This window comes from Perca fluviatilis, chromosome 21, assembly GCF_010015445.1.
Source record: "Perca fluviatilis chromosome 21, GENO_Pfluv_1.0, whole genome shotgun sequence".
Taxonomy (NCBI): Eukaryota; Metazoa; Chordata; class Actinopteri; order Perciformes; family Percidae; genus Perca; species Perca fluviatilis.
The window spans coordinates 12885348-12911482 of NC_053132.1; the positions used below are offsets into that span (position 1 = coordinate 12885348).

General features: G+C 39.0%; 2 protein-coding genes across 12 annotated transcripts in view; both read left to right on the forward strand.

Annotated features, from left to right (window-relative positions):
• LOC120550820 (disks large homolog 5-like) overlaps nucleotides 1-16218 on the forward strand; it is a 36084-nt gene extending 19866 nt beyond the window's left edge. For 2 of the 3 annotated variants that reach the window (XM_039787687.1, XM_039787688.1), the window contains exons 20-34: nucleotides 939-1022; nucleotides 1118-1277; nucleotides 1562-1639; nucleotides 2196-2358; nucleotides 2444-2577; nucleotides 3036-3200; nucleotides 3446-3629; nucleotides 4248-4396; nucleotides 6517-6687; nucleotides 6789-6985; nucleotides 7415-7558; nucleotides 7768-7895; nucleotides 8411-8520; nucleotides 12597-12706; nucleotides 15142-16218. In XM_039787687.1, coding sequence (XP_039643621.1) covers nucleotides 939-1022; nucleotides 1118-1277; nucleotides 1562-1639; nucleotides 2196-2358; nucleotides 2444-2577; nucleotides 3036-3200; nucleotides 3446-3629; nucleotides 4248-4396; nucleotides 6517-6687; nucleotides 6789-6985; nucleotides 7415-7558; nucleotides 7768-7895; nucleotides 8411-8520; nucleotides 12597-12706; nucleotides 15142-15245 — 2081 coding nt within the window. In that variant the 3' untranslated portion in view covers nucleotides 15246-16218. The remainder of the gene's footprint in view (nucleotides 1-938; nucleotides 1023-1117; nucleotides 1278-1561; nucleotides 1640-2195; nucleotides 2359-2443; nucleotides 2578-3035; nucleotides 3201-3445; nucleotides 3630-4247; nucleotides 4397-6516; nucleotides 6688-6788; nucleotides 6986-7414; nucleotides 7559-7767; nucleotides 7896-8410; nucleotides 8521-12596; nucleotides 12707-15141) is intronic. The other variant, XM_039787689.1, reaches the window with a different exon arrangement.
• Nucleotides 16219-16967: 749 nt separating this feature from the next.
• The window catches only part of LOC120550674 (calcium-activated potassium channel subunit alpha-1-like), a 96692-nt gene continuing 87524 nt past the window's right edge, over nucleotides 16968-26135 (forward strand). For 4 of the 9 annotated variants that reach the window (XM_039787326.1, XM_039787330.1, XM_039787328.1 and 1 more), the window contains exon 1: nucleotides 16969-17875. In XM_039787326.1, the coding sequence (XP_039643260.1) occupies nucleotides 17645-17875 (231 nt within the window). In that variant the 5' untranslated portion in view covers nucleotides 16969-17644. Of the gene's footprint in view, nucleotides 17876-26135 lie in introns of all 9 variants that reach the window. The other 5 variants (XM_039787329.1, XM_039787331.1, XM_039787335.1 and 2 more) reach the window with 4 other exon arrangements.

Below are 26135 nucleotides of genomic sequence, written 5' to 3' on the forward strand. Positions count from 1 at the left end.
GTCGGGTCACCAGAATTACAAACATTCTCTTACTTTTAGTGGTGTCTAGCCATGCAGATAGTTTTGGTTGTGTTTTTTTTTTTTTAAGGAAGTAGTAAGTAACCAGGATATTTTCAGCACAAACCACACATGTCTACTGCGCCTCTATTGTAGTGGAATGATGGCAGAGATTCCCAGTGTAAGTATGTAAAAAATCTGGGGGTGTGGAGTTAGAAAGACATGAGCTTAGCAGACCTCTGTAGCCCAGCTGTAGATGTCATCTAGCAACTAAATTGACAACGAGATGTATTGACTTAGATGATGATGATGATGATGATGATGATGATAATAATAATAATAATAATAATAATAATAATAATACATTTTATTTAAAGGAGTCTTTCTCGGCACTCAAGGACACCGTACAGGGATACATAAGACATTTAAAAGCAGCAAATAAATATAAATAAAAAAATAAAATAAAACAACAATAGAAACAACAGAAAGAGGCAGGGCATTTGACATCAAGTGGAATAGGCAGTTTTCAACAGATGTGTTTTGAGTTGCAATGTGAAATGGGGGAATGAATCGATGTTTCTGAGTTGGGGTGGTAATGAATTCAAGAGACGGGGAGCAGAGCGGCTGAATGCTCTGCTCCCCATGGTGGTGAGACGGGCGGAGGGGACAGACAGGTGTATGGAGGAAGAGGATCTGAGGGGAGATGACAGTGACTGATCGGCCACATCATATATTATCATTGTAGTAATTCATCAGAGCAGTCTATCGCAATGTCGGGGAGAACAAATTACCACCTTCACTAAGCAATATGCTGGGGGAAACCCTGTATCTGCATGGCTTAATAACTACATAGGCAAGTGAGAAAATCTATTTTTTGTTTTGTTTGTTCATTTTCAGTGAACTGAGCCTTTTAATATGTTTCCTCTGTTTGTGGTCTTTAGGCTCCTCCAGTACTTTACAGTTTAGGGCAGAACGCATTAAGATCACTCCAATTCGTTATCCGCGCTCCACTGGATCTGACAGAGGTACAGTTGAGTTTGGCAGCTACATCATCTGATAACAAGAATCACAGCAGAAAACAGCAAGTCTGAATGCATGACCTTCTCCTCTGCCACTCCAGGCTCCCTCTCACATTCAGAATGTAGCAGCCTGACACCTCCAATGTCCCCTGTCAACCTGGAGACGACGTCTTTCACTAGCAGCAAGTCGCAGAGCTCCATTTCCACCCAGCCCAGGATATCAGTCAGCCCTGCTCCAGTTGGTGACAGGCGGAAGGATGGGTAGGCCAGCCCCTCGTCCCAGTCATTATGCTGTCATCATTCAGCCGAACACAACGTGTTTTCCACCATTTGTCTGTACTTCTGTCTGCTTCATTGTGATTAAATGCTTGTAAAGCAGTAAACAAAGCTGTGAGCTTCCATCCTCATAGCATTAGAACACTGACTACCTATCTATCATTTTATTCTCATCTCTCTCCACTCTGCTGTTCATTACAACTTGAAATCTTTCCCTCCTGCTTTGGGTGATTACTTTTCTGTCTTTCCTCTCTCCATCTCCTTCTCAGATTTGTCTCTTATAATACTTCCTCTGTCAGACTTCCATTGGCAGCAAAGCCCAAGTTCCTCTCTTTAAGAAGCTTGAGGTTTGTCCTGTGCTGCTTGTAGCACATACAGTATATGCACTACCTGCAAGGCTGTTTAGAGCAGGAATATCGAGACCTTCTGTGTACACCCTGCAGATATACAATGTCGCAGCAATGGTGCTAGATTTGTTTGTGTTTAATAGCCCTAATAAAAACCGCTAATGGATGTGTATCCCTTAAGTAATCATATCTACTGTGCTTTTTATTTATTCAGAATGCTGTTGAATTTTGTATGATCGCATGACTTTGTTGGTTTCTGAAATCCACTTGGCACGTCCCACACAGCTCCCATATCTTTATTTTTGAGACTTGTTTAACCTGAAAGCTTGCAATGCATCTTTGCTTTAAAGAAATCATCAGAAGCAAATCACAGTACGGAGAGCTAAATTGCATTGAAATGTCCAATTGCACTCAACAGTTTCTTTGAATTTTGTATGGAATTATATTGAGTTTATCTCATTCAGAGTTGCATGTTGCATCCTGCCAGCAACCTCATGGTTTCCCACAGATGTCAGAACATTACAGTTAAGCATGTTTCCCTTGTTTGTCCCTGAAGGCCATACTTGGAGGAGCCACGCAATGTGACAGTACAGAAAGGAGCAGAACCACTGGGGATCTCCATTGTGAGTGGAGAGAACGGGGGAGTATTTGTGTCCAAAGTGACAGCAGGCAGCATCGCACACCAAGCTCGTTTAGAGTATGGTGATCAACTCCTCGAGGTACAGCAGCCACTACACTTCAACTAGATATCTAGCTGTTGTTTATTGTTTCTTTCTGTGTCTAATGAATCACTGTTGTTTCCAGTTTAATGGAATCAACCTTCGCAATGCCAACGAGCAGCAGGCACGGCTGGTGATCGGGCAGCAATGTGACACAGTCACTATTTTGGCTCAGTATAATCCCCACATGTTTCAGCTGGGCAACCACTCTCGTTCAGGGTAAGAAGGCGAGGAGGAAAGAACACCAATAAAAGTAACTTTAAACACAGATTCATTTCATGAATTCCAGGTCATCAAATGAACCATTCTGGCAAAAAAAAAAAAAAAAAAAGTTGTTTTCAGTATAATGTAAAAAAAGATGACTGGAATGGTTATGCTACTATGCAAACTGTAAATACATGAACACATACCGCTGTGTCCACAGCAAACAAACATATTAGGAGTACGCAACCAAATGACAACATACTGCAGTGCCAAATTAACAAATCGGATATCAAATAACAAATGCAAACACTAAACATGGAGTAAATATTCAGTGCATGTTCAGAGTATGGCACAGCTTTTGTGTCCTTATTTCAACTCCTGTCATTTTTTTTTTTTTTTTTACATTGACTTTATTTCCAAAACTCATACTCTTTATTTTTAAGTAATTTTTTCCTCTCCTGTTGTCCTTTTAGTTCTCGTATGGAGTCCATCAGCAACCAGCCGACTCCCCACGACAGCGGAGCCACCTCCCCGGACAATCACTCCACCGGCGACACACTGAGTGAGCAGGACGAGGGCACCATGACGCCGCCGTCCAAACAGACGACTCCTACCACCAGCCCTCAAGACTCCTTCAGGTGGGACTGGAACATATTTCTGTTCCCAACGATACTGCTATTTTTATGTGTGGTGTCTTTTCGTATTTCATATTCTGTTTGTATTTCACTTGTGACATTTTTTTCCTGTTTGTCTTGTAATAAGTGACAATTTATTATTACTATAGCCAACAAATATGAACTTTAAAGCCATTGGTATGCATTGTGTTGGGGTTAAGGTGGAGGGACAGGCAAATTCAAAGCTTGACGGAAAGGTTTTTCTTTAGGGTTCCTGGTTCCAGCACCCGCCGGGCTGCAGAGCCTCGGCTGGTGAGGCTGAAGAGGATCCAGGTGGAGCTGGGAGTTCAGGTCTGTGGAGGAAACCTTTACGGCATCTTTGTTGAGAGTCTGGATGATGACAGTCCTGCTAAGAGTCCTGACGGCCTGCTGCCTGGAGATTTGATACTGGAGGTACCTGCAATGAAATCACTTTAATTAACTAAGAACGTCATGTGCATAATAAAAATGACTTGGGCAGTTGGTTCAAAAACATTATTAGACACAATGTGGGAATAATGACCTCTGCATGCCTTTGCATTTGTCTAGGAGTAGTTGCGTGGCTACCTATGCCACACCTTTCGAAATTTGAAACCTCACGGTCTCATTGAATGAGCATACCCCCTTTTTGATTATTTGTTTGTTTTCCTGTGCTACCACCGAGCCAATCACTTCAAAGGTAACAAAGGAAACCGTCATAATTTAATGAGCGAGAGAGAGCGTACAGAAAAAAAAAAACATGCTAAATACAAATGCTCTTAAAAGTGTAAACAAAGAGAAGCTCTGCTCATCTTACTGTAGTTTCATCCACTTTGTGGGTGGCTTTCTGGCATGCGACTCATAGTTAAAGTTCAAGAACTGTTCCATTTTAGCTCCATTTGTTGCAAAAAGGCGAGTAAAGTACAACCCTCTATAAATGTTTTTTTTTTTTTTTTTGTGCTTTGTTTGGCTTGCTTTTACTGGAAATGATGAGTCATTCTGTGTTGGCAGCCAAGCTCCTTTGTCAACTGCATAATTGATGTTTTCAAACAGTACAATGGCATCAGCATGAAGAACAAAACTAAAGAAGAGTCTTACCTGGAAATGTTGAAACCAGCTGAAACAATCACATTCAAGGTCCAGAACTGTGTGGACAACCTCTCTGCCATCAAAGAGTCCCGCGGAGATGGCTTTTTCATAAGGTACACTCACTATTAATTAAACAATCCAAAAATTTGTTGCAGTATGAGGCACATCATCATAACTTCAGTAACATGATGGATGAATGAATTAATGCTTTATTTCGAACATTTTAAAATAATAAAAACCAAAAAAAAAGACACCGAAACAAACCAATATTAATTTAACATGTCCGAAAAGGAACAGGAAGAAGCAAAAGCTTATTTTATCTTACTCCCTTTTCCACTACTATATAATAGTCATCATGAATAGGTAAATGTTTACATCATAAAGTATTTATATCATATTTAACACGTTCTTTACAATTTCCTATAAGTATATTTACACACCATGTATACATTGACCATAAAAAATAATGTAAGTAACCAAATAAATAAATCTGATAGTCAAAACCCTTCCTCCTCCCTGTATTTTGTGAAAACCATATTTTTGTATCGTTTTTTTAAACTGGGTCATACTGTGTACTCAATCCATTCCACAATTTCACTCCACATACTGTATACAAAAAGTCTTTAACGTTGTACGAACACAAAGACGTTTCAAAAAGAACTCTCCCCTCAAATTATATCCCCCATCTCTATTAAAAAATATGTTTTGAATATTGCCAGGGAGTATGTTGTTTATTGCTTTATACATTATTTGTGCCATTTGGAAATGAACCAGATCATTGAATTTCAGTGTTTTTGATTTTAGGAATAGTGAGTTTGTATGTTCTCTGTAACCGGTATTATAAATTATCCGTATTTCTCTTTTTTGCTATATTGATAGTGATGATAGTGTACTTTTATTGCCCCAAACCTCTGCACAGTAATTTAGATATGGTAATACGAGTGAACAGTAAAGAATGTAGAGTGATTTGTGGTCCAGAATGTGTTTTGCTTTATTAAGTACAGAAATGCTCCTTGAAAGTTTGTTGTCTACATGTTTTATGTGAGATTTCCAGCTTATTTTGTCATCTATTATTACACCAAGAAACTTATTTTCATTTACTATTTCGATGTCCACACCGTCCACCTGTATCTGTACTTGAGTACTCTTTTTACAATTACCAAATAACATGATTTTAGTTTTACTGAAGTTTAATGATATGGTTTGTTTTTGTCAAACTACCTTTTTAATTTGCACATTTCTAAAGTAATAATATCCAGTAGTTTCTTTAAATTTCCCACATAACGAAAAAATATTGGTGTCATCTGCGAATAGTACTAATTTAAATGTTTTTGATACCTTGCAAATATCATTTATATAAAGAAGAAACTGTTTTGGACCCAATACTGACCCCTGGGGGATCCCACAAGCATGACGTTGAATAGTCTCCAAAATTCACATATTGTTTCCTGTCTCTTAAGTAAATTTTCACCCAGTGCAATACTACCCCCCTGATCCCAAACCTTTCCAGTTTGTTGATTAATATGTTATGATTTATTGTGTCAAAGGCTTTTTTAGATTTTTTAAAACCCCAATTGCTTATTTTTTTTTTTTTTTTCTTTTTTTTCCCCCTTCATTTAATTAATTTTTTTTGCTGTGGTGTGGGGAGAATTTTTTTAAAATTTATAAAAACCCTATTTTTTTTTTTTTTTTTTTTTTTTTTTCCCCCCCCCTTAAATAAAAAAAATTGCCCGCGGGGGGGGGGGATTGGATCTGAATCCATAATGACTGTCCGAAAGTAATTTATGTTTATTTAAAAATGTATCTAATCTGTTATTGAATAGTTTTTCTAGGATTTTTGAGAATTGTGGAAGTAGAGAAACACGCCTGTAATTTCTGAAGTGGTGTCTGTCCCCAGTTTTATACAGTGGCACAACTTTAGCTATTTTCATTTTGTTAGGAATTTTACCATTTCACAATGATAGATTACAGATGATCTTTGGCAGTGTCGAAGAGGCCTAACCAAACCGACACAAAGGAATTCTCATACCACGTTTTGGTGATTTGTGTTTTTGGTTGAGACTGAATTAAATCTGAATCTGTGAAAGGGTTGAATCTGAAGCACATAATCTATTTTATAGGCTCTTTAATGTTCATAACCTTCTGTGAAATTGTCTCTCAATCTGTTATGTCCTTGTTTAGAGGTCAGAGGAATGTATTCATCATAACTGCTTCATTGTTCATCTCTTGTCAGAGCACTTTATGAAAGGGTGGCAGAGGTGGAGCAGGAACTGAGCTTTAAGAAAGATGACATCCTGTATGTTGAAGATACGCTACCAAATGGCAATTTTGGCTACTGGATGGCCTGGCAACTCAACGAGAATGCACAGAAGCTAGAAAAGGGGCAGATTCCAAGTAAATACATGTAAGTCCAGCCTATAGTTTACTCTACTTTTACACATTATCAAGCATTGTTAAAGAACAGAAGTGTGATTATAGTTGAATATGCTGATATATCTCCCTAAGGATGGACCAGGAGTTCTACAGGAGACACGGCATGGCCGATATGAAAGACGATAACGGCACTAGCAAGACTCTGTCAGCCGCTGCACGGAGATCCTTTTTCCGCCGGAGGCTGAAGCACAAACGCAGCGGTTCCAAAGATGGGAAGGATCTGATAGCTCTGGACCACATAAGCATAGATTCTTTACCCATCACAGAAGGTGAGATATCATCTACTGAAGCAGCTTCATCAGAAAGGCACAAGGAAAGCATCGTAATGACTTAATGAGAATAGTGGATTCTATTTCACAGTAGTAAAGGAAGAAGTATTCCTGCTGTCAACATTTCTAATGTTAGTAAAAGGAAAGATTTATTAGCTGTGGGTTGATGATCTTGCATCTCCAGTTTATGGCAAACATTAGATTTGCGGAAAAAGTAAAGAAAAGAGAATGACATATACAGACATAAATAAACGTACTGAACGAGAGAGTCTAGAACAGGTTTTATTCATCCTCTAAAACTGAACTTCATTTTTCTCACTGAGCTGAAACGTAGCTGTTTAAATGCTCCGAGGTAAATAAGGGGCAGCTGTATCTCTGTGCCCTCTTGTGTATTTTGTAACCAATTGTGTTTCTGTATTTCCTGCTCAGATGGTGTCAGCCTGATGTACCAGCGGGTTCAGAGGGTGGAGTGTTCTTTCCCCAGACCGGTGCTGATCTTGGGTCCATTAGTGGAGGCCAGCAAGGACATGTTGGTGAAGGAGGCTCCTGCCCAGTTCTGTCGCTGTCTGCCTGGTGAGTCCGTACACACAGAATGAGTCTGTTGTGTATTTATTTATTTATTCATGAAGGATTTTACATGTGTCAGTCATCGTCATACTGCAGAGCGAGGTTTCACTAAGAGCTACTTAGTTAGAAAATTAAAGATGAAATTCATGTAACAAGTAGCGGTCCGTGTGAATTAAACCATTTTTCCATTTCAATTTTATTTGTTTTGCTTCCAGAGATTATGAAGGCATCTCAGCAGGCAATAGAGCGAGGAGTAAAGGATTGTGTGTTCATCGACTACAAACGGAGGAGCGGCCATTTTGATGTGACAACTGTAGCATCAATAAAAGAGATCACCGAGAGGGTAAATTAATCTCACTGTGAATCAAACTGCATACGAGAGCTATCAATGTGAATCTGTGGACTAGAAAAACTATAGTAATTGTGTCTTTGTTGGGTTTTATAACTGCCAAGTTTGTGCGCCGCTTTCTTTGTAACATTCGTTGCAATTAGGAACTAAGTCTCTCTCGTAACAGCACATCTGTGCATCAGTATTTAGATGTAATGAATTGTCTATATTAATGAAATACGGCTGAACTACCAATTTCATCAAAATAAAGGATTTTTTTTAAAATGGTTTTTGATGATGATTTGTCCAAATTTGGAGACAAGCAGTTGTGTGTACTACTTTTGTGCTTGACCGGAGTTTAATAAATCCAAAATGCAGCTTTAATGTCAACTTTATGTTGGATGTTAATTATATATCCAAAAACCATTGCAAAGTATGAGCAACAAATATTAGTCATTTGGCATATTTTTGCAACATGCTTCTATGAACCACCCCCCATTTCTTCTTCTTTTGCTGTCATTTTCTCATAGGACTGTCACTGTTTACTTGACATTGCCCCTCATGCCATCGAGCGTCTTCACAGCGTTCACATCTACCCAATCGTCATATTCATTCGGTACAAAAATGCCAAGCAGATAAAGTGAGTAATCCCATGACTTGAAAGATGTTTGTTTCAGTTGCTTTCTTGTCTGAAGACATGTCATAGTGTATGTCGAGCATGCTTTGTGTTTTGGTGCCACTGCTGTTTACCAAACTTTCAGTTTCAAGTTCAGATCCTTCAACGACATGCTGAGAAAATCATTCACCCAAAGCTTTTAGTTCTGGAGGCTGTTTATGAGAATATAATGTTGGGAAAATGTGATTTATTTATTTTTTTTAACAGACATTTAGCCTATCTAATTTAATTACATGTTCTTATTTTGCAGTTAACTATTGGACATTAGGTTCATGTGTAATCAAAAATGGAACAGATACAAAGATTATTTGGCATAATTTCCCAGTCAGGAAAATGTTTTGGTCAAGAAAAAAAATAGCTCTTATCTATGTTGATGCCAGTTCGCCTCCCAGGAAATATAATTTTTGATTATTCTTATTTAATTTGCTTTCCATCGAGACAGACACTCAGGAAATTGACATCTGCAGAAGTCTTGTTGCTTTCATAATCCTATTTATCCTGCAGACACACAAAAACTAATTGATCAACCTGATTTGATCAGTGTCATTAGTTCAGAATCTACACCCTGCTCTCAACCACCACCTGCCGAGGTTGTGATAGGAGGATTGCGATATTTCATAGATCCCTCTCCTTTTTCATTTGTAATCGCATGGGAAGATTAAATCTGCTGAACCCTCAGCGTGGTGGTTCACACACACACACACACACACACACACACACACACACACACACACACACACACACACACACACACACACACACACACACACACACACACACACACACACACACACACACGGGCGGCCAGATAGCTCAGTTATTAGAGTGGGTGCACATATATAGAGGTTTACTCCTCGACGCAGCAGGCCCGGGTTCGACTCCGACCTGCGGCCTTTGCTGCATGTCATTTCCCACTCTCTCTACCCTTTCATGTCTTCAGCTGTCCTGTCAAATAAAGGCTTAAAATGCACCCAAAAAATCTTTAAAATAAAGACACACTCAGGTCTGGCAGAAACGGGCTTTCTTGGCCACACATGCACAAATCTATGAAGTGGTGCAGCAGGCAAACATGTTGGAGATTGATTGATGCTAAGCTTTCACGGTCATCAGCTGAGTGCCAGCTGTCCAGCGAGTGCTCGCAGGGCCTGTGGCTCCACTTTGTGGCGTGGGAGGCTAAAACACTCGCCTGCCGCAGCCGCCACATACACACAAATGCACCTCCCACTGCCTGCCTTCTGTAGCGATTTGACACAAGCTCAGGCTTTTTCATGGGTTTCTTAATCCTCTGGGAGGCATCAGCAGACCGATATGTTGGCTGCATACAGAGTGCCAGGGAGAGATGGGAGTGGGATTCCACGTTAGTTTAGCAGCTCCCAGTGGATGAAGACTGGGGTACAAGTTGTCACTTCTTCTTCTTCGACTCTGTGTGCAGATATGCAGTGAACCAGTGGGCTGGAAGTGTTTTGCAGTAGTGAGATCTTATAAAAGCTCTGTAGTGGTTTGTCTATTAGACTTGCTGTAAGTAGCACCTATCTACAGTAGGTTGTACAGTTTGATGATATAAATTAGAGGTGTGTGTGTGTGTGTGTGTGTGTGTGTGTGTGTGTGTGTGTGTGTGTGTGTGTGTGTGTGTGTGTGTGTGTGTGTGTGTGTGTGTGTGTGTGTGTGTGTGTGTGTGTGTGTGTACGCGTGCGCACGCTGCCGGTCAAAAGTTTTAGAACACTCCAATTTTTCCAGGTTTTATTGAAATTCATTCTGTTCAATGTATTATTGTACTCTGAAATGAAAGAATAGAACAAATGAACAATTTAAGTTAAAAATGGAATCAATTTATAAACCAAAATGTATTCTAAATTTTTGACTCATCAAACTAGCCCCCTTTGGCAGATATAACAGCTGAACACACTCGTGGCATTCTTTCTACAATGGAAATAAAATATTCTTCAGAAAGTTCTTCCTAACTCTGTTGCAGAAGTTCCCATATATGTGTGGCACTTGTAGGTTGCTTTGCTTTCACTTTTCTGTCCAGTTCATCCCAAACCAGCTCAATGGGGTTTAAGTCTGGTGACTGTGCTGGCCACTCCATGTTTTTAAGCTTACCATCTTGTTCTTTTTTGCTAAGGTAGTTCTGGCATAGCTTGGACTTATGTTTTGGGTCATTATCTTGCTGTAGGATGAACCCCTGACCAACTAGGCGCGTACCAGAGGGTACTGTATGGCGCTGCAAAATGCTGTGGTAGCAGTTTTGGTTCAGGGTGCCTTTCACTCTGTACAAATCACCGACCCTGGATCCAGCAAAACAGCCCCAGACCATCACGCTTCCTCCTCCATGTTTGACAGTTGATGTCACACAGGAACCATCCTTTCGCCTACTCAACGGCGTACAAAAATCCTGCGTGATGAACCGAAGATTTCAAATTTTGATTCATCAGTCCATAACACCTTCTTCCAGTCTTCAGTAGTTCATTGATGATGTTTCTTGGTCCAGGCAAGCCTCTTTTTCTTATTCTGATGTCTTAGCAATGGCTTTCTTGCTGCAACTCGACCTATCAAACCTGCAGCTCGAAGTCTTCTCTTTACAGTTGAAACTGAGACTTGCTTATTACGAAAACTATTAAGCTGGGCTTGAAGCTGTTGTCCTGTGAGCCGCCTATCACCCAAGCTGTTGACTCTCAGAAACTTGTCTCCTGATTCTGTTGTGGCTTTGGGTCTTCCAGACCTCTTCCTGTCAGAGTTTCCCCCAGTTTCTAAGTGCCTTTTGATGGTGAAGAATACTGTACTCACTGACACCTTGACTTTCTTCGCAATTCCTCTGTAGGAAAGACCAACATTCTTAAGTGTTATGATGGTCTGTCTCTCTTCCATTATTAATTGCCTTTTTCCCGCCATTTTTATAGCAACACACTACTTTCTGCAGTACAATACTGTTCAAATAATGCTCAGGAGGGTACGCTACCACAGTGTGTTCCAACAATACGTTTATACAAACAGAGGGGGTTGTAAGTAATCCAGACAAGTTGGAACACCTGTGGGAATTGGTAGCACCAACTTTCAAAGCTTGATCAACCTCCATTGCTGCAGAACAGCTTTACATTGTTAACCCATTTCTTGTTCCCTGAAAAAGGCCTTTTTGTAAAATACTGAAATATATGCATATGCAAATGTCCCTTTTAATAGACTATCCTCATTTTAGTCCATTGTGCACAATGTTTCAGCTTAATCATAAATGCTGTAAATCCAATACAAAATCCTACTCATTATGTACTTGGAAATTTCAGGTATTTATTACCATTTGTGGCCAGCACAGTCACCAGACTTAAACCCCATTGAGCTGGTTTGGGATGAACTGGACAGAAAAGTGAAAGCAAAGCAACCTACAAGTGCCACACATATATGGGAACTTCTGCAACAGAGTTAGGAAGAACTTTCTGAAGAATATTTGATTTCCATTGTAGAAAGAATGCCACGAGTCTGTTCAGCTGTTATTTCTGCCAAAGGGGGCTAGTTTGACGAGTCCAAAATTAGAATACATTTTGGTTTATAAATTGATTCCATGATTTCTTTTTTAACTTAAATTGTTCATTTGTTCTATTCTTTAATTTCAGAGTACAATAAGACATTGAACTGCATGAATTTCATTAAAAACCTGGAAAAATTGGGGTGTTCTAAAACTTTTGACTGGCAGCGTGCGTGCACACCACACACACACACACACACACACACACACACACACACACACACACACTCCTACTGATCAAAATAAAAGTGCTCAGGCTCATGTTGTGATTGGAATTTTAGGTAGGCTTGAATCCATTTAACAATCATGCAATCACAATGCCAAGACATGGAATGGGAGAGGTTGTAGGAGTGAGTAGAGCAAGCTGCTTTAAAGCAATTCAATAAGAACCCATGTTCAAAAATGATTTACTGGTTTTGACTAATGCAGAATCGTAACACGGTGCAATATCAGGGTGTAGAAGCAGTCAGTGTGTGAAGTGAGATTTTCAAGGATGCTGACATGTGCTATGTTTTCTCTTCAGAGAGCAGAAGGACCCTTTGTACCTGCGGGATAAACTCTCACAGAAACATTCCAAGGAGCAGTATGAGGCGGCACAGAAAATAGAGCAGGAGTACAGCCGCTTCTTCACAGGTTGGTGGAAATTACTTCTCTACTACTACTACTTCTCTCTGATGTACTAAAGATAGCATGAATACATTAAATACAGTAATTATTTGAGCTTATAGAGACATCCATTGTGCTCTATAAATGTACTACATCAGGTATTGTATATATGATGAACAATTTGAGTGGCAGTGCTGAACACCAGTGTGTAAATAAAAGTTCATCTTTTTAACCGGCTTTTATCACAGGCGCAGACCAATTTTTTAATTGTAATTTTAGGAGACCTTTTAAGCACTACAAATAAAAATAAAATACTTATTATTATATTGCAATGGTGGCAGAAATCTCAGCAGCTGATATCTCAAAACTAAACCTCAAATAAAATCAAAACTAACTGCACTGATATCAGTCCAGGTAAGTGGTATTTGGGTGAACTGGCCCTTTAAGGCAGAGTCTGTTGCATAGCAAGGGTCTCTTATACCATAAAGAAACCAGAATACACAAATAAAATGAGGGAACCATCTAGCAAACACAGTTACAATAAGTTCCTGGTAGCAAGTGTGAAATTTGAATACGGTCTACTTTAACCAGTGTGAGTTTCCGACAGCACTGAAGGTTATCTGAGGTTTTTGGAGCACAGTATCTCTGTGGTCTTTCGCAGATCAGACACCCAGTTTTGGTATCTGGAGCAGCAGCCAGTCTGACAAACCCGACTGTCCAGCTGATTAATGACTCTATAAAAAGGAGGAGATTTATGGGGAAGGGCAATGGAAATGAACACATAACGCCGCTGATCCCCTCTAACAGAGAGAGGTGGCCGGCCAACTTCTGCACATGAGCCACGACTATGAGAACTGCAATAATCAGCAGATATAAATCTGAGTATCTGGTGGCATGAAATGAAGTTGATCACATCCCTGTAGTCCAAAAGCCTAGGATGGAAATAATTTGGCTGCACAATGCTGTTTGTCCATGAGAGCATTATTGTTATTGTGAAATTATTAGACAGTGGACAGAAAGTTGATCAACAAGGTTTTGATCCTTGTTTCTGTTTTATATTATTGAAAATTGAATATCTTTGTGGTTTCGACTGTTACTTGGGCAATACAAGCATCATGAAGACATCACATTTGGTTTTGGGAACTTGTAATGTACATTTTTCTAGAACAAATAAATTGATTAGGCAATCAACAGAAAATCCATCTGCAACTTATCTTTTTTAGGATACATTTTTTAATAGTTTTTTTACAGAACCGAAACCGCTAAATAAAACAAGAATTTGAATAAGAACAAACACCCTCTCCCACCCCCCACCCAAACCGGAATCACACCTTGCCTTTGCGTTTTTTTCGCTTTCTGTGGCGAGGGAAAAAAAAAAAAGGGACTGCTCTAGTTCTTGTGGGGGTGGGTTTTTTGTTGTTTTTTTTGTGGGGTGTTGGTTTTTTTTGGTTTTTTTTTTTTTTTTTTTTTTTTTTTTTTTTTTTTGGTGGTTATAAAACCAAATATTTATAAAAAAAAAAAAAACAACCACCCCTTTATACAAAGGGGCATCTGCAACTTTTCTGACAACCAGTACGTTGTTTGCCATTTTCCAAGCAAAAACCCCAAATACGTTCTAGTTCCAGCTCCTCAGTTGTTAAGAGTTGCTTCTTTTCTTTGTCTTATGTGATGGGAAAGTCACTATGTTTGTTTGGTATTGGACTAATGGTCGGACAGCAATTTGAGAATGTCCCATTGGGATTAAACAAATTATTATGATGAATGTTTCACAATGTTCTTACATGTTACACATTTACCAATTAAAGGGTAACTAATGATTTTACACATCAAAGTATGTTTACAGGCCTTGGGGAGTACCACTGCGTATGTGGGGAAAAGCCTTTTGTGGTTTCAGAGGGAGCTGTCAGAAGTCTGATACAAATTTTAAAAAATGAAAAAATCTGGGGGTGAAGTGTTCGTGAGAAGTGAGCTCCTCATTTCTGCTTGAGGCTAGCTCAAGGCTACATTAGCTGCTACTAGCATAACCCCTAAATCTCTGACACAACTGTTGGGGGTTGAGTTGCATTTCGGTAATGTAGGCTGTAGGTACCAGGTTTTTCAAGGAAGAAAAAAGCATCAAATAAAAAAGTCAATAACTTATGTTATTTTTATTTTTTTTTAAAGTTTTTAAATTGTTCATCATGTCTCAAAGAGACACTGCTATCGGGAGTGCAATTCTAAATCGGTGTTGTTCTGTTTCACATAAGAAGAAAATAATCATTAGTTGAAGCCCAACATTATTCACAATTGTCCAACATTTGATAGACAAAGGATAAATGGATTGATCAAAAAAAGACCGATGAATTGGTAATGAAAATAATCACTAGTTGCAGCCCTCGATGCACGTATACAGAAGCAAAGTTTCAGCCAGAAATACTTAACACTCCTCATGTGCATATCCCCCCCCCCCCCTTTTGTTGCAGGCGTTGTCCAGGGAGGCAGCGTCTCCTACATTTGCACTCAGATCACGACCATCGTGGAGCAGGAACAAAATAAAGTACTGTGGATTCCAGATGGAGCACCATAGAAATTTCACCTCAACTTTCACCGCACGTCACTCCGAAACATTAAGAGAGGATATGTTTTTTTTTTTTTATTATGGGATACACAGTGAATCGGTACAGCTAACAGACATCATGGATAACTCCAGTGCGTTTTCACATACAGCAATATCAGCAGTGATGATGATGATCATGTAATATTCCCACTACAATAGTGATGTACTGTACTACAGATAGATTTGTTTACACTAGTATTTAATACTTGAATGTTTTATTTTCAGTAGCACTCCTTTTAATCCCACTTTGTCCAATGAATATGTCGGACCACAGGAAGTCTGCATCGATGCAGACTGAAGACTTTATTCTTGAAGTGAAGATAGAGTGGACCACTGCGTTCCCTTCTCTATATTTATACGTATTTTCCTGCCATTTAATTTATCTAATCAAATCAAAGATGTTGGTTATGAACTTTTGTTATACAAATGTAGTTGTCTAGTTAATAGGAAGGATGGTATTTTCCAATTAATGTTCTTATTTATAGAGAAATTGGGGCAAATTTGCTTCCATTCTTCACATTATGTTGCAGTCTTCTGTTCTATGTTGCTCTTTGATGACAGTTTTTTTCAGTCATCATTTCAGTCCTCAAAAATAATATTGTGCCAAGCTAAAATATGTTTGCTAATCACTATCCATTGTTGGATTTATTAACACTACAACTTCCATTATAAATCACACAGCGGGTATTTTCTTTTCACCACCGTTTGTCTACTGGTTACTGGTATAGCCAATATTGTTCCTCTGTGTCAAGTGGATTTTTAAGAAGGGATATTTTATTTGTGGTTCACAGTTTGCTGTCAACTAAACGCATTTACATGCACCTCTTGGATTTTCAGTACATCACGTTGTCAACATTTCATGTTCAAGTTGGATGAAACACTTTAGGTCTTCTCCTAATGAAGTTTAATATTTCCATAAAATATTAAAAACAGAGTAATGGAATGCAAGTTGTCTTTGTTTGCCATTGAAATATAGTCTGTGTTTACTCATCTGATAAATTGAATTACATCCTCAGCTTCTGATAGAAAGTTGGATCTCAACGATCGATGCACTTTTTGTCCACTAGGGAGAGTAAACCACCACTGTGTGAAATGGTAAGATGTCCTTTTATCACTTTCCATACCACATTATCATGGCTGCCTACTCTAGAGAATACTCTTAACCATTGACTTGTTTAATAACTCTCCAGTCGATATAGGTACACATTGTTATTATTCCAAAGTCAAACGGCTGTGCTGCTCCTTTTTACTGTAAGAGCTGATAAATGCTTGAAATGCTGCTGTCCTGAAGTATTAAGTTCATACTTTTGAGGATTTTTTAACCCTTAATAGACACAGATACGTTACGATAACATGTTAAGTTTACTCTCTGCTTCAACATCTTTAAAAGTTAATGTACTTTTATTGGTTGCCCAAATACTATAATTTAGAACAAGAAAATTCTTGCTTTAAAAAACAGACCTAGCAATTGTATGGCCCAAGTAAGAAGAAAAGGGGGTTGAAGTTAAGTATTGGATGCCATGCGTTATAAAACGTGACTGTGTCTCCACAGAACTAATAGTTTCAAAGTAAGATGGATGGAACCACAAAGTTAAAATCATCAAAAATTGATGAAGCGGTCACTATAAATAACCAGACATCCAGATAAGCATCGACGTCTGCTATTGATGGCTCCTCCCCCGCTACCTGTAAATCTGCGATGCCATCTCCCGACAAATGGATGTGACAGGCGGCCGTCGGAGACCGAGAAAGCCTAAATCCGCTCTTCAACACAAGAACCCTCCATTTTTTTCCCAAACCACATTTCCTTTAAGGATATCTTTAAACTGCGAGCTTTAACGCGAGGAGCGCATTCAACAGTGCGCGGCGCGGAGCTCAAGTAGCGGAGCTGCTGGGAGCTGCGCTGTTAAACAAGGTGGAGGAGTGAGTGAATCCCTCGACTGCCGAGGACGACACGTCTCTTCACCATAATAATAATAATAACAATAATACTTAAACAGTGTTACCCATCGGGGATCAGGACAATCGTGAGTTTTTGAGCAGTTTGCAAGAAAATGTGATTTTTGTACGCACAGATCAAACGGATGACGCGCAATTCCAGCCATGAACGCGCATCGCGAGGCGCACGACTGATATCTTGATTACAAAGGAAGTTTTTATTGGTATTACTGTGCGTGTGTCTGCTGTCGCCTCAACTTTTACGTCCTTGCTTGGTGGAGCCAGATGAGAAGGCAAGGGAGCGGAAAGTGGTTGACTTAACATGGCTGAGCCGCTGGGGCATCAGGGGGCGCTGGCTGGAGCTCCCCAAAGCGTCTGAATCCCAGACCAGTTGATTGTTTTGGGGGCTGGCAGATGACCAGAGGCCGATAATGTCGAAGAGGGAGAAATTCAACCCGGATCCGTCCATTCACATATCCAAGATGAATGTCATCATTCCGTTTACATCAGATGTGCCCTGTGACAGCAACGGCCAGCGGATGTGGTGGGCTTTCCTCGCCTCCTCCATGGTCACTTTCTTCGGGGGTCTCTTCATAATCCTCCTGTGGAGAACTCTCAAATACATGTGGACTGTGTGCTGCCACTGTAATGCCAAAAAGAAGGTACGCCCGGTCATTTCATAAACCACCACACCCCAATGAAATGACTTATTTATTACAGGGGCTTTTGTATAGCAGTGAGTGCTGGACATCAATGTGTCCAGCCAGTTTGATTTATGAAATGTGCTCGTAATTAAATCTGGCCCCATCGACAGAGCGCTATAGTGCATGACTTTGAATAATGAACTTTTGGCTTAATGTCGCACACAGTAACAAATGGATACCATTATACTAAAACGATGTCACCCTGCTGGTGAACGATAGTGTGTTAAGGCAGATTTTTTGTTATAAGTGCAGCTGACACTTGTTGGTGGACCATTAGGCCTACGTCCATCCATTAGGTTGGTTTGAAAATGATCCAACACACAAGCCCGTTACAATTAGTATAGACTACTTCCCTTCTAACTATTTATTGATATTTGAGTATGTAATTAAAATCATAAAATGGCAGATATGAATATTACTGTCAGCATTTCGTCACGATTTTTATATCTCTTCTGTTTCTTAAGATATCCTCTTTTTTTTTTTTTTTTTTTTAAATTTTTTTTTTTTTTTTTTTAAAACCTTTTCAGATTTGTGCTTGTTATGGTGTTAATGGAATATATAAAGGGTTGACACACACACACACACAAAAAAAATATTTCTCCCTTCTAATATCTTCTTTTGTGGTAAGTCATGCAGATAATTTGGTTTTCTTTGCCCAGGTTTTGCGATATTTCCCCATAGAGATTTCTGCCTCCACCCAGTACAACAGAGGTGCATGGAATATCGTTAGGGCTACTGAAAACAAGAACAATACAAAATGAATCAATGGCAACTTGTGGTCTAGAAACATTGTTATTGTTATTCCGGATCATCCACAGACCACCCTGTGAACATTTTGCACCGGAACTACTTTTCTATTGAATAATTAGTCCCAATGAAAACTGTTCAATCAGAGTAACAGGGAAACATCCTGGGAAGAGATGTTGCTGTTGAATCTTATTTCTCAATGCTGTGACCGGAGCAAACCAAATCTCACTCACTGCCCTTAGGGGTGAAGACACAATATATTTTCTAATTTGAATGAACTCACACTTTGAAGATTTTAGTGCCAGAAGCAGACATTTTTTAGAAACTTTAGGATTTAAAAGGTTAAAAAATGTGAGAGTCTTGCCTTTAAGACCAATGGTACATGTAATAGTCCTCCATAGCATCCCATAACATCAACATAGTCTGAGGTCATTATTATTTGCTGCGTGAAACCCTCCAATGAACTGTGCAGCACCATTTGTTTGACACGTTTCCAAAAGTCAGGAATAGTTCGCCTGTTTAGGACACGGAGCGTGTCAGCTGTCATCCATTGTTGGAAGTCCAACAGACATTCTCTTACCAGTGGTGTGTATCTGTTGAACACTGTGTGGAGGCTAACACTCATGCCACTGTGTAATCCCCAGAAATCATTTTCATAACATTTAAGGCAGACTGCCACTAGATTCTCTGTTTCACAATTGTTACGACACCATCTGCCCGACGCCGGTCGCAGTCCTGCATTAGGAAAGAAATATCTTGCAGTTTTTCTGTTGTATGGAGTGTTCATCTGGCTCAAACTCTTAAAGTTCGTATCCTTCTTTTTAATTTTTTTTTTAATTCAACCTTTATTTATCCAGGTAAGGCGATTGAGAACAGATTCTCATTTGCAACGACGACCTGTCAGATTCACACAGTTCCACATTCATACCTGGAAGCTGCCCAGTACAACCACAGTCTGATCTGCTGGCCACTGAGCAGCTCCACTGGAACGGTTGGGGTTAAGGGCCTTGCCCAAGGGCACCTCAGTGGTGGTAATGAGGGAGGGACAAGCGCTTTCCCCACCCAGGTTTTTATCCTGTCGGTCTGGGGATTGAATTGGCGACCTCCCGGGCACAAGCTCGCTTCTTTAACCTTTAGGTCACCACTGCCTTCTTCTATAGTAAAGGACAAAGATACCTAATGCGTCTGTATGTGCATGTACTGTATCTCTCAGACAGGCAGGGCGGACGAAGAGAAATGGCATTAGCTGCATGCAGGGTGGTGCTGACCTTTTGAAGAGAGATGTCTGTTTCATTTCCTTGCTTTGGTTGAAGCTGGTTACAATTAGGGCTGCAACTAACGACTACTTTCAGTGATTCATCTGCTGATATATTTTTGTATATTTAGTAAATCACATAGTCTTGAAGATGTCTGACCGAGAAGAGCTGCAAATCTTCACACCTGAGAATTATTCTTTGCTTGTTATGACTTAAAAGAAAGCTCAGCGTTTCAGCTCTAGTTACAAAATTTAAAAGAATCCATTAGCTTGCATCCAAGTCTTATTTATACATGGAACAGAAATACATCTGTGAAAATAAGATCAGGGTGAGGTTGTTGCTTTTAGAGTCCACAGTCGAACACTGTTCATGTGTGAATACAAGAGAGCAGTCCGATTTTGTTCAGATTGTGCCTAGTGAAGCTGTTGAGCTCCATCAACCTGTTGTGCTCCTCTGTGGGAGTCAGACAGAGATGGGTCATTCTTTCACTTCCAATCTTCCCCTCTCAGCCTTTTGCTCTCATTCATTTCATAACTTCTGCCATGTCTTCTTCTCAACCTCTTTTTCTCATCCAAGAACCAACCTTTCTCATAAGTGTCAGAAATGCAGTGTCAGGCGCATATGTGCCATATGAATCAGGGTTTTTGTTGCTAAGCAACTAGCAAGCAAAGGATTTCATTATAAGAGTAAATCTCTCTCTCTGCAGTTGTCTAGGCTGTGAGATGTGGCAGGTTGTGTTGGAGGAACACCTCCCCACTCCCTCCCGGTCTGTGCATGTCATTAGCAGCCCAAACATGGAGCTTTTAGTGCACACTGTTATTGTTCATAGATGGGAGTTGATAATCAGTTTCCTCCTTTTCTGATTTTCAGTTGGTTTTCCACCCTGCTGGGCATTTGCTGCCCCCCGTTCTGTTCTGTTCTGGCAGCTCTCGTCTCTGAGACTTGAGCCCAACTGTGGATCTGCCTTCCCAGTCTGATGGTAATCGATGAAACTTGAAATAGTTTGAAAGGTTCTGATGAATGACGGCTATTATCTGTCTGGGAAGAAGAATGAAACTGTGTTTGTTGTAAATGGCACTGTACTCACGATGGAAGGATGACGAGCTGTGGCAGCTTCTAAGTCATTTTTCAGACTCACAGTGAGCAAGTTTCATTGAAGGAAACACAGTGGACTGCTGTTCAAAAGTAGATGTGGCATTGGTCGATGTGTTGTGTGTTAAAGATATTGAAAAAAGGCCCTCACCCCCCCATATTTAGATCTTGATGAATTACCATGACATTTTGTACACACATCCATGGTTCCCTCAATATGAACTATAATAACAGTGGAGATCCCCTGACATTTTCTCTAGCACTCACCATGAGGTTGACATTTTTGGTTTTGAGTGAAATGTCCCGACAACTATTTGAGGAAGTCCAGTGAAATGTGCTACAGATTTTCAAGGTCCCCTTACTTTTCATAAAGGGTCATCATCAGGTCACCATTTTAATTTGTCCAATAATGTGACTACATACCTGCAAAACTAACATTCCCATCAGTCTCAGCTGTACTTTGTGTTAGGTGCTAATAAGCAAATGTTAGCAGGCTACACTAAGATGATGAACATGGTAAATATTATTAGCATGGATGTCAGCATTCGGCTCAAAGCACTGCTGTGCCTACTGTAAGTAGAGAGAGTGGCTAGACTGGCTGTAGAGTCTATGTAGAGAATATTTTGTATTAAGTTTAATTTTATATATATATATTTTCAAATAGATATTTGTTTAATCAACTACATTCATTTACATATTTTTTTATTATTTATGTTTATATTCATGTTATGTTGTATGTTGTACGTGTTTGTACGTTTATGTGAAAGTGTATTATTCTGCTAGAAATACTCTTTTTCAATAATTAATAGGGGGTTTCACCATTCTCCAAATCCATGATTCGATTTGACTCTGATTTTAAGGTCATGATTCGATTTAAAAAAAAAAAAAAAAAAAAAAAAAATCAGCAGTTTGGCCACAATAGATGGTAAAACGGTACTTTACAACAACAGAGTTTCTTAGAGTTTACGAGGTGCACCTGAATGCACCACGAGTTTACGATGTGTACCCGAATGCACCATGAAGTCTGTCAAAGCCCCAGCCCACACCTGGGTGTTGTTTGTTAATTAACTACTAGGGAAGGCAACATTGGTGACCTCAGGGAAGCGGAAGGATTTTCCAGTTCTGTTGTTTCTCTGACATCTCCTGCAGTGGACATGGTGTCTGGAAAAGTGCAGCTGCAGACTACCAGTAAGCTAACGTTATGCTGTGTCTTTAGCTGCATGCTACCGGCCTGCCTGTGTGTTCAGACATGCGCAAGTAGGCGAGAGTGGGAGAAAAAAAAAAAGAAACAAGTGGGAGATTGCTGATCCTGCTTTTGAGTTCGATGATGGAAATTGATTACTCATTTCAATTGATTTTCGATTTAGAATCAAAACCGTGACACCTGTCACTGACACCCCTAATGATTACCATTTACTGTGTGATGTCTTTACATTGTGTACATTTCTGGTTTAATACTGTTTTCTTTATGTCTAAAAAGGAATGTTATGCACTGCACGTTCAGTGTCATGTGCATCTTCTGGCAGTGACTCAGTGTCCTTTTAGATGTGTCAGGTGCATTGGGGGTTGGTGGGGTGATTTGAGGATTCAGATGGAGAGTCACTCTCATGCTGCTTTAAAGTGCCATCTGAAATATTGTAATTATCAGCCGAGTGCTTATGATCCAAAAGTAGTAATTACGAGTCAGAAAGTTGGAATAGCTGAGTGGCACTTTGCTGACACACACACACACACACACACACACACACACACACACACACACACACACACACACACACACACACACACACACACACACAAAAGGGCAACAAGTGAAGTAGAGTGAATATTAATGCTGCACAACATAAACTACTTAAGCTATCATAGATTATTTTTAAAACTAGCATTTTTTGTTTATTTTATCTGTAGCTAGGAGCTTTAACACACTATTCTTCAATATTAACTTTGAAGAAGAAGCATTTTATTTATTTAACATTGAGAGTCTAGACCTTCAATATCTGGACAATAGTCTCTGCAATTTAGCTTGTCAGTCTACTTCTACTCTGTAAAGAAAGCATATATATTCCTTGTAATGTCTTTTTAATTGGCTGTGTAATTTGTTAGGCAGGTATTAGCTACTCACATTGCATTATATAAGCAGCATGCTGCAGCTTGGCTGTCATTGCACCATCTGGGATCCAACAGGTCTCAGATTAACACAAATGTTAAACATCTCGACAGTGCCAGAGCCTGCTCCGTGGCTTTTTCTCAGTCAGAAAGACAAAAGATGCACTTGATTATGTTGTTAAGTTTTAGGAAATGTTTAAGTATACATGTTATTTTTTTAAATATATTTTTGTAATGAAAGTCACACTTTTAGGAAAAAGAAAAAAAGCACTCTGCTCTACTGGCTTGTGCTGACAGTCCTTAACCATTTTCACTGATTTCCATAGCCACATTTCACTGTTTTGCTGTTGCATACACATTTCAACAATTTCAAATAGTTTGTGATAAGGTTCATCAACAGGTGAGTCATTCATTTATTACCCAAGCATACTACTCATGTCCAATTTTAGCTTCTAATTCCACATAAAGAGCGGTGGTGTCCTGCTGACTAGAGGCCTAGTTTCCCTGCTCTTTGATATTTGTATTCATGTAGATATTAACAAAATAATTGTGTTCATTCATTCAGTGAGTCATTGATTGGAAGGGCATGGGGCAAAGTGCCAGACAATACAGATAATACAGACTTTCTTCACACAGCCAAGGGGCCATAGATCATGAGACTCAGATATTTCAATTTCGATTTTCAAGTTTTTTTCTCTTCTAAGAATGTCTTGATTTATTATTAATGTGATTTATATTAATATATTTTTAAATAATGTATTCACTTTTGCGGGAATTGTCACAAGCCACATGTTCTATTCTAGTTTAATGTGCTCGCTGTTTGAGAAATGATCATGGTGGATCCTGAGAATAGGCTAGCAATGCTGATCAATGACTTGTGGTGTCAGGAGGACCGATTTAGGCGACACAGTGAAACCTATATTTGGAGGTTCAGACTATTGATCAAAGTGACAAGGAGGAGATGTGCTGCCTGAGTCGGTGTAATGACTACATCTACTCTTCTGGTGTCTGCTGCTATTAAAAATGTATCCGGTCTATTTTCACTTCATTCAAATAAAGTCCAGTGGAAGATTGTCTAACCCTCTTGATGTGTCGATAGCTAACTAAAACTACAACCTCTACAAAAGCAAATATCACATCCGCAGTAGGCTTTTATGATTATTAAGTATTATATAGTATTATAAATACTAAATCAACGTTTTTCCTGCAGGAAGAAATTTAAATGTGAAAAACGCAGCTCTCCATCTTCACATTGAAGGTATCTTCCTGCACTTGACCTTAAGACCCTGACCCTTTTTAAAAGAATAATTGGACAGAAGCACGTCATGAATCACAAATCATTGATCTTTGAACTCTACCTTTAACTGGCATTAAAAAATATCATGGTCAAAGTGTTTTCAGCGTACAATTTTAGATTTGGTCATTAAAGTGCTGGGGAATAACAGCGTGATGCCAATTAAGCCTTCTTAAAATGGCTTCCCTCAACACAGCCTGTTTAACTTTATTCATTAAAACAGGGAAGGAAAGTGCAGCGTCAGATTAATACTGTACATCAAGTTAAGTGTTTCATAGAGTTGTGTGAGTAAGAAAGTCAGAGGACACTTCATAGGAATTGTGGCGTTACTGCACAGAAAACAAAGAATCCTGCACACTGGCCATCACTTGTACTTTATTTACAACGACAACAATAAGCTCATATATATATATATATATATATATATATATATATATATATATATATATATAGAGCTTATTGTTGTCGTTATGTATATATATATATATATATATATATATATATATATATATATATATATATATATATATAATACTCCGCTCTTTCAACTGTAAATATACATTTACCAATATTATGGAAAGTAGATTCACATCACACAATAAGGCCCTCCAGGGATTTTTTTTTTTTTTTTTTCTACAAATGATTCCCATATTACACAATGTAGCCAATTCAGACGATTAGAATAAGACACTATAGGCAGTCTATAAATGAAAAAAGCCGAATAATCAAAATATTGAAAACATTCATATTACCAAAGACAAATACTTTAAAAAAAAAAGAATCAATGTATCAACAGTTGAAATGTATCTGATCAAGAACACCTTAAATGTACAGAGCCCCCATCTACACCAAAATACTAAATTAATTATGAAGAGTTTCCATTATGCAATTTGATTGGTCAGAATTTATTTATTTACTTGCTGTCAAATTCCATAAAGTATCTTTCTCTTTGGGTGTCTTCTGTATTCACACTTTTTTCAGTGATTTATTATTGCATTTCCATAAGTTTGTGGGACTTGCGAGAATTACAGATTCAAAAACGAACAATCAAAATCAAGGCTGAGATAACTTGACTTTTAGTCCATAGGATTTTATCTGTTTTTTATTTTGTCTCCATCGTTTGTATTTACTCTCCAAAAAGCTCTCCAAAAAGCTCCAAAAAACACTGAATCCTACATTTATAATAATGCCAACTGGATAGTTTCTTTCATTAGAGCCACCTTGCCTCTTAAAGGTGCTGCACTCAATATTTATAACATTAATATAGCCGTAGATAGTCAATATTTGCTATGGAGTAATAAGCTGAGTAGAGAATGAAGTCACACTTCCTCTGTACGTGTTGTAATCTGAGCTTCTTTGTTTAAACGCCGGCCTGGTCGCACGTGCATGTGCGTGCCTGATGGGTTGGTATCTGATGCCGAGGGCCATGACAAAGTGTTGGTATTTGATGAGTTGGGGAACGGTCTGTGAGAACCATGTGGATGTAATCCCAAACAACTTTTTTAATCTGAATATCAAGTAGAGGCCCTGTAAATACTCTTCTCTTTTAAACTCTATGCCCCAAATTATGATGCATGACATCACTATGACATAATCAGGGTTATTTTCTGAGACTTGGAGAGGTCCTATAGAGCCATAGAAGAAATTAGTAACATTTCAGGTATAAAGGTGTTCTTTACAGGTGGTAGTAGTATATGACCAGTAAACCGAACTTTATGTGTAA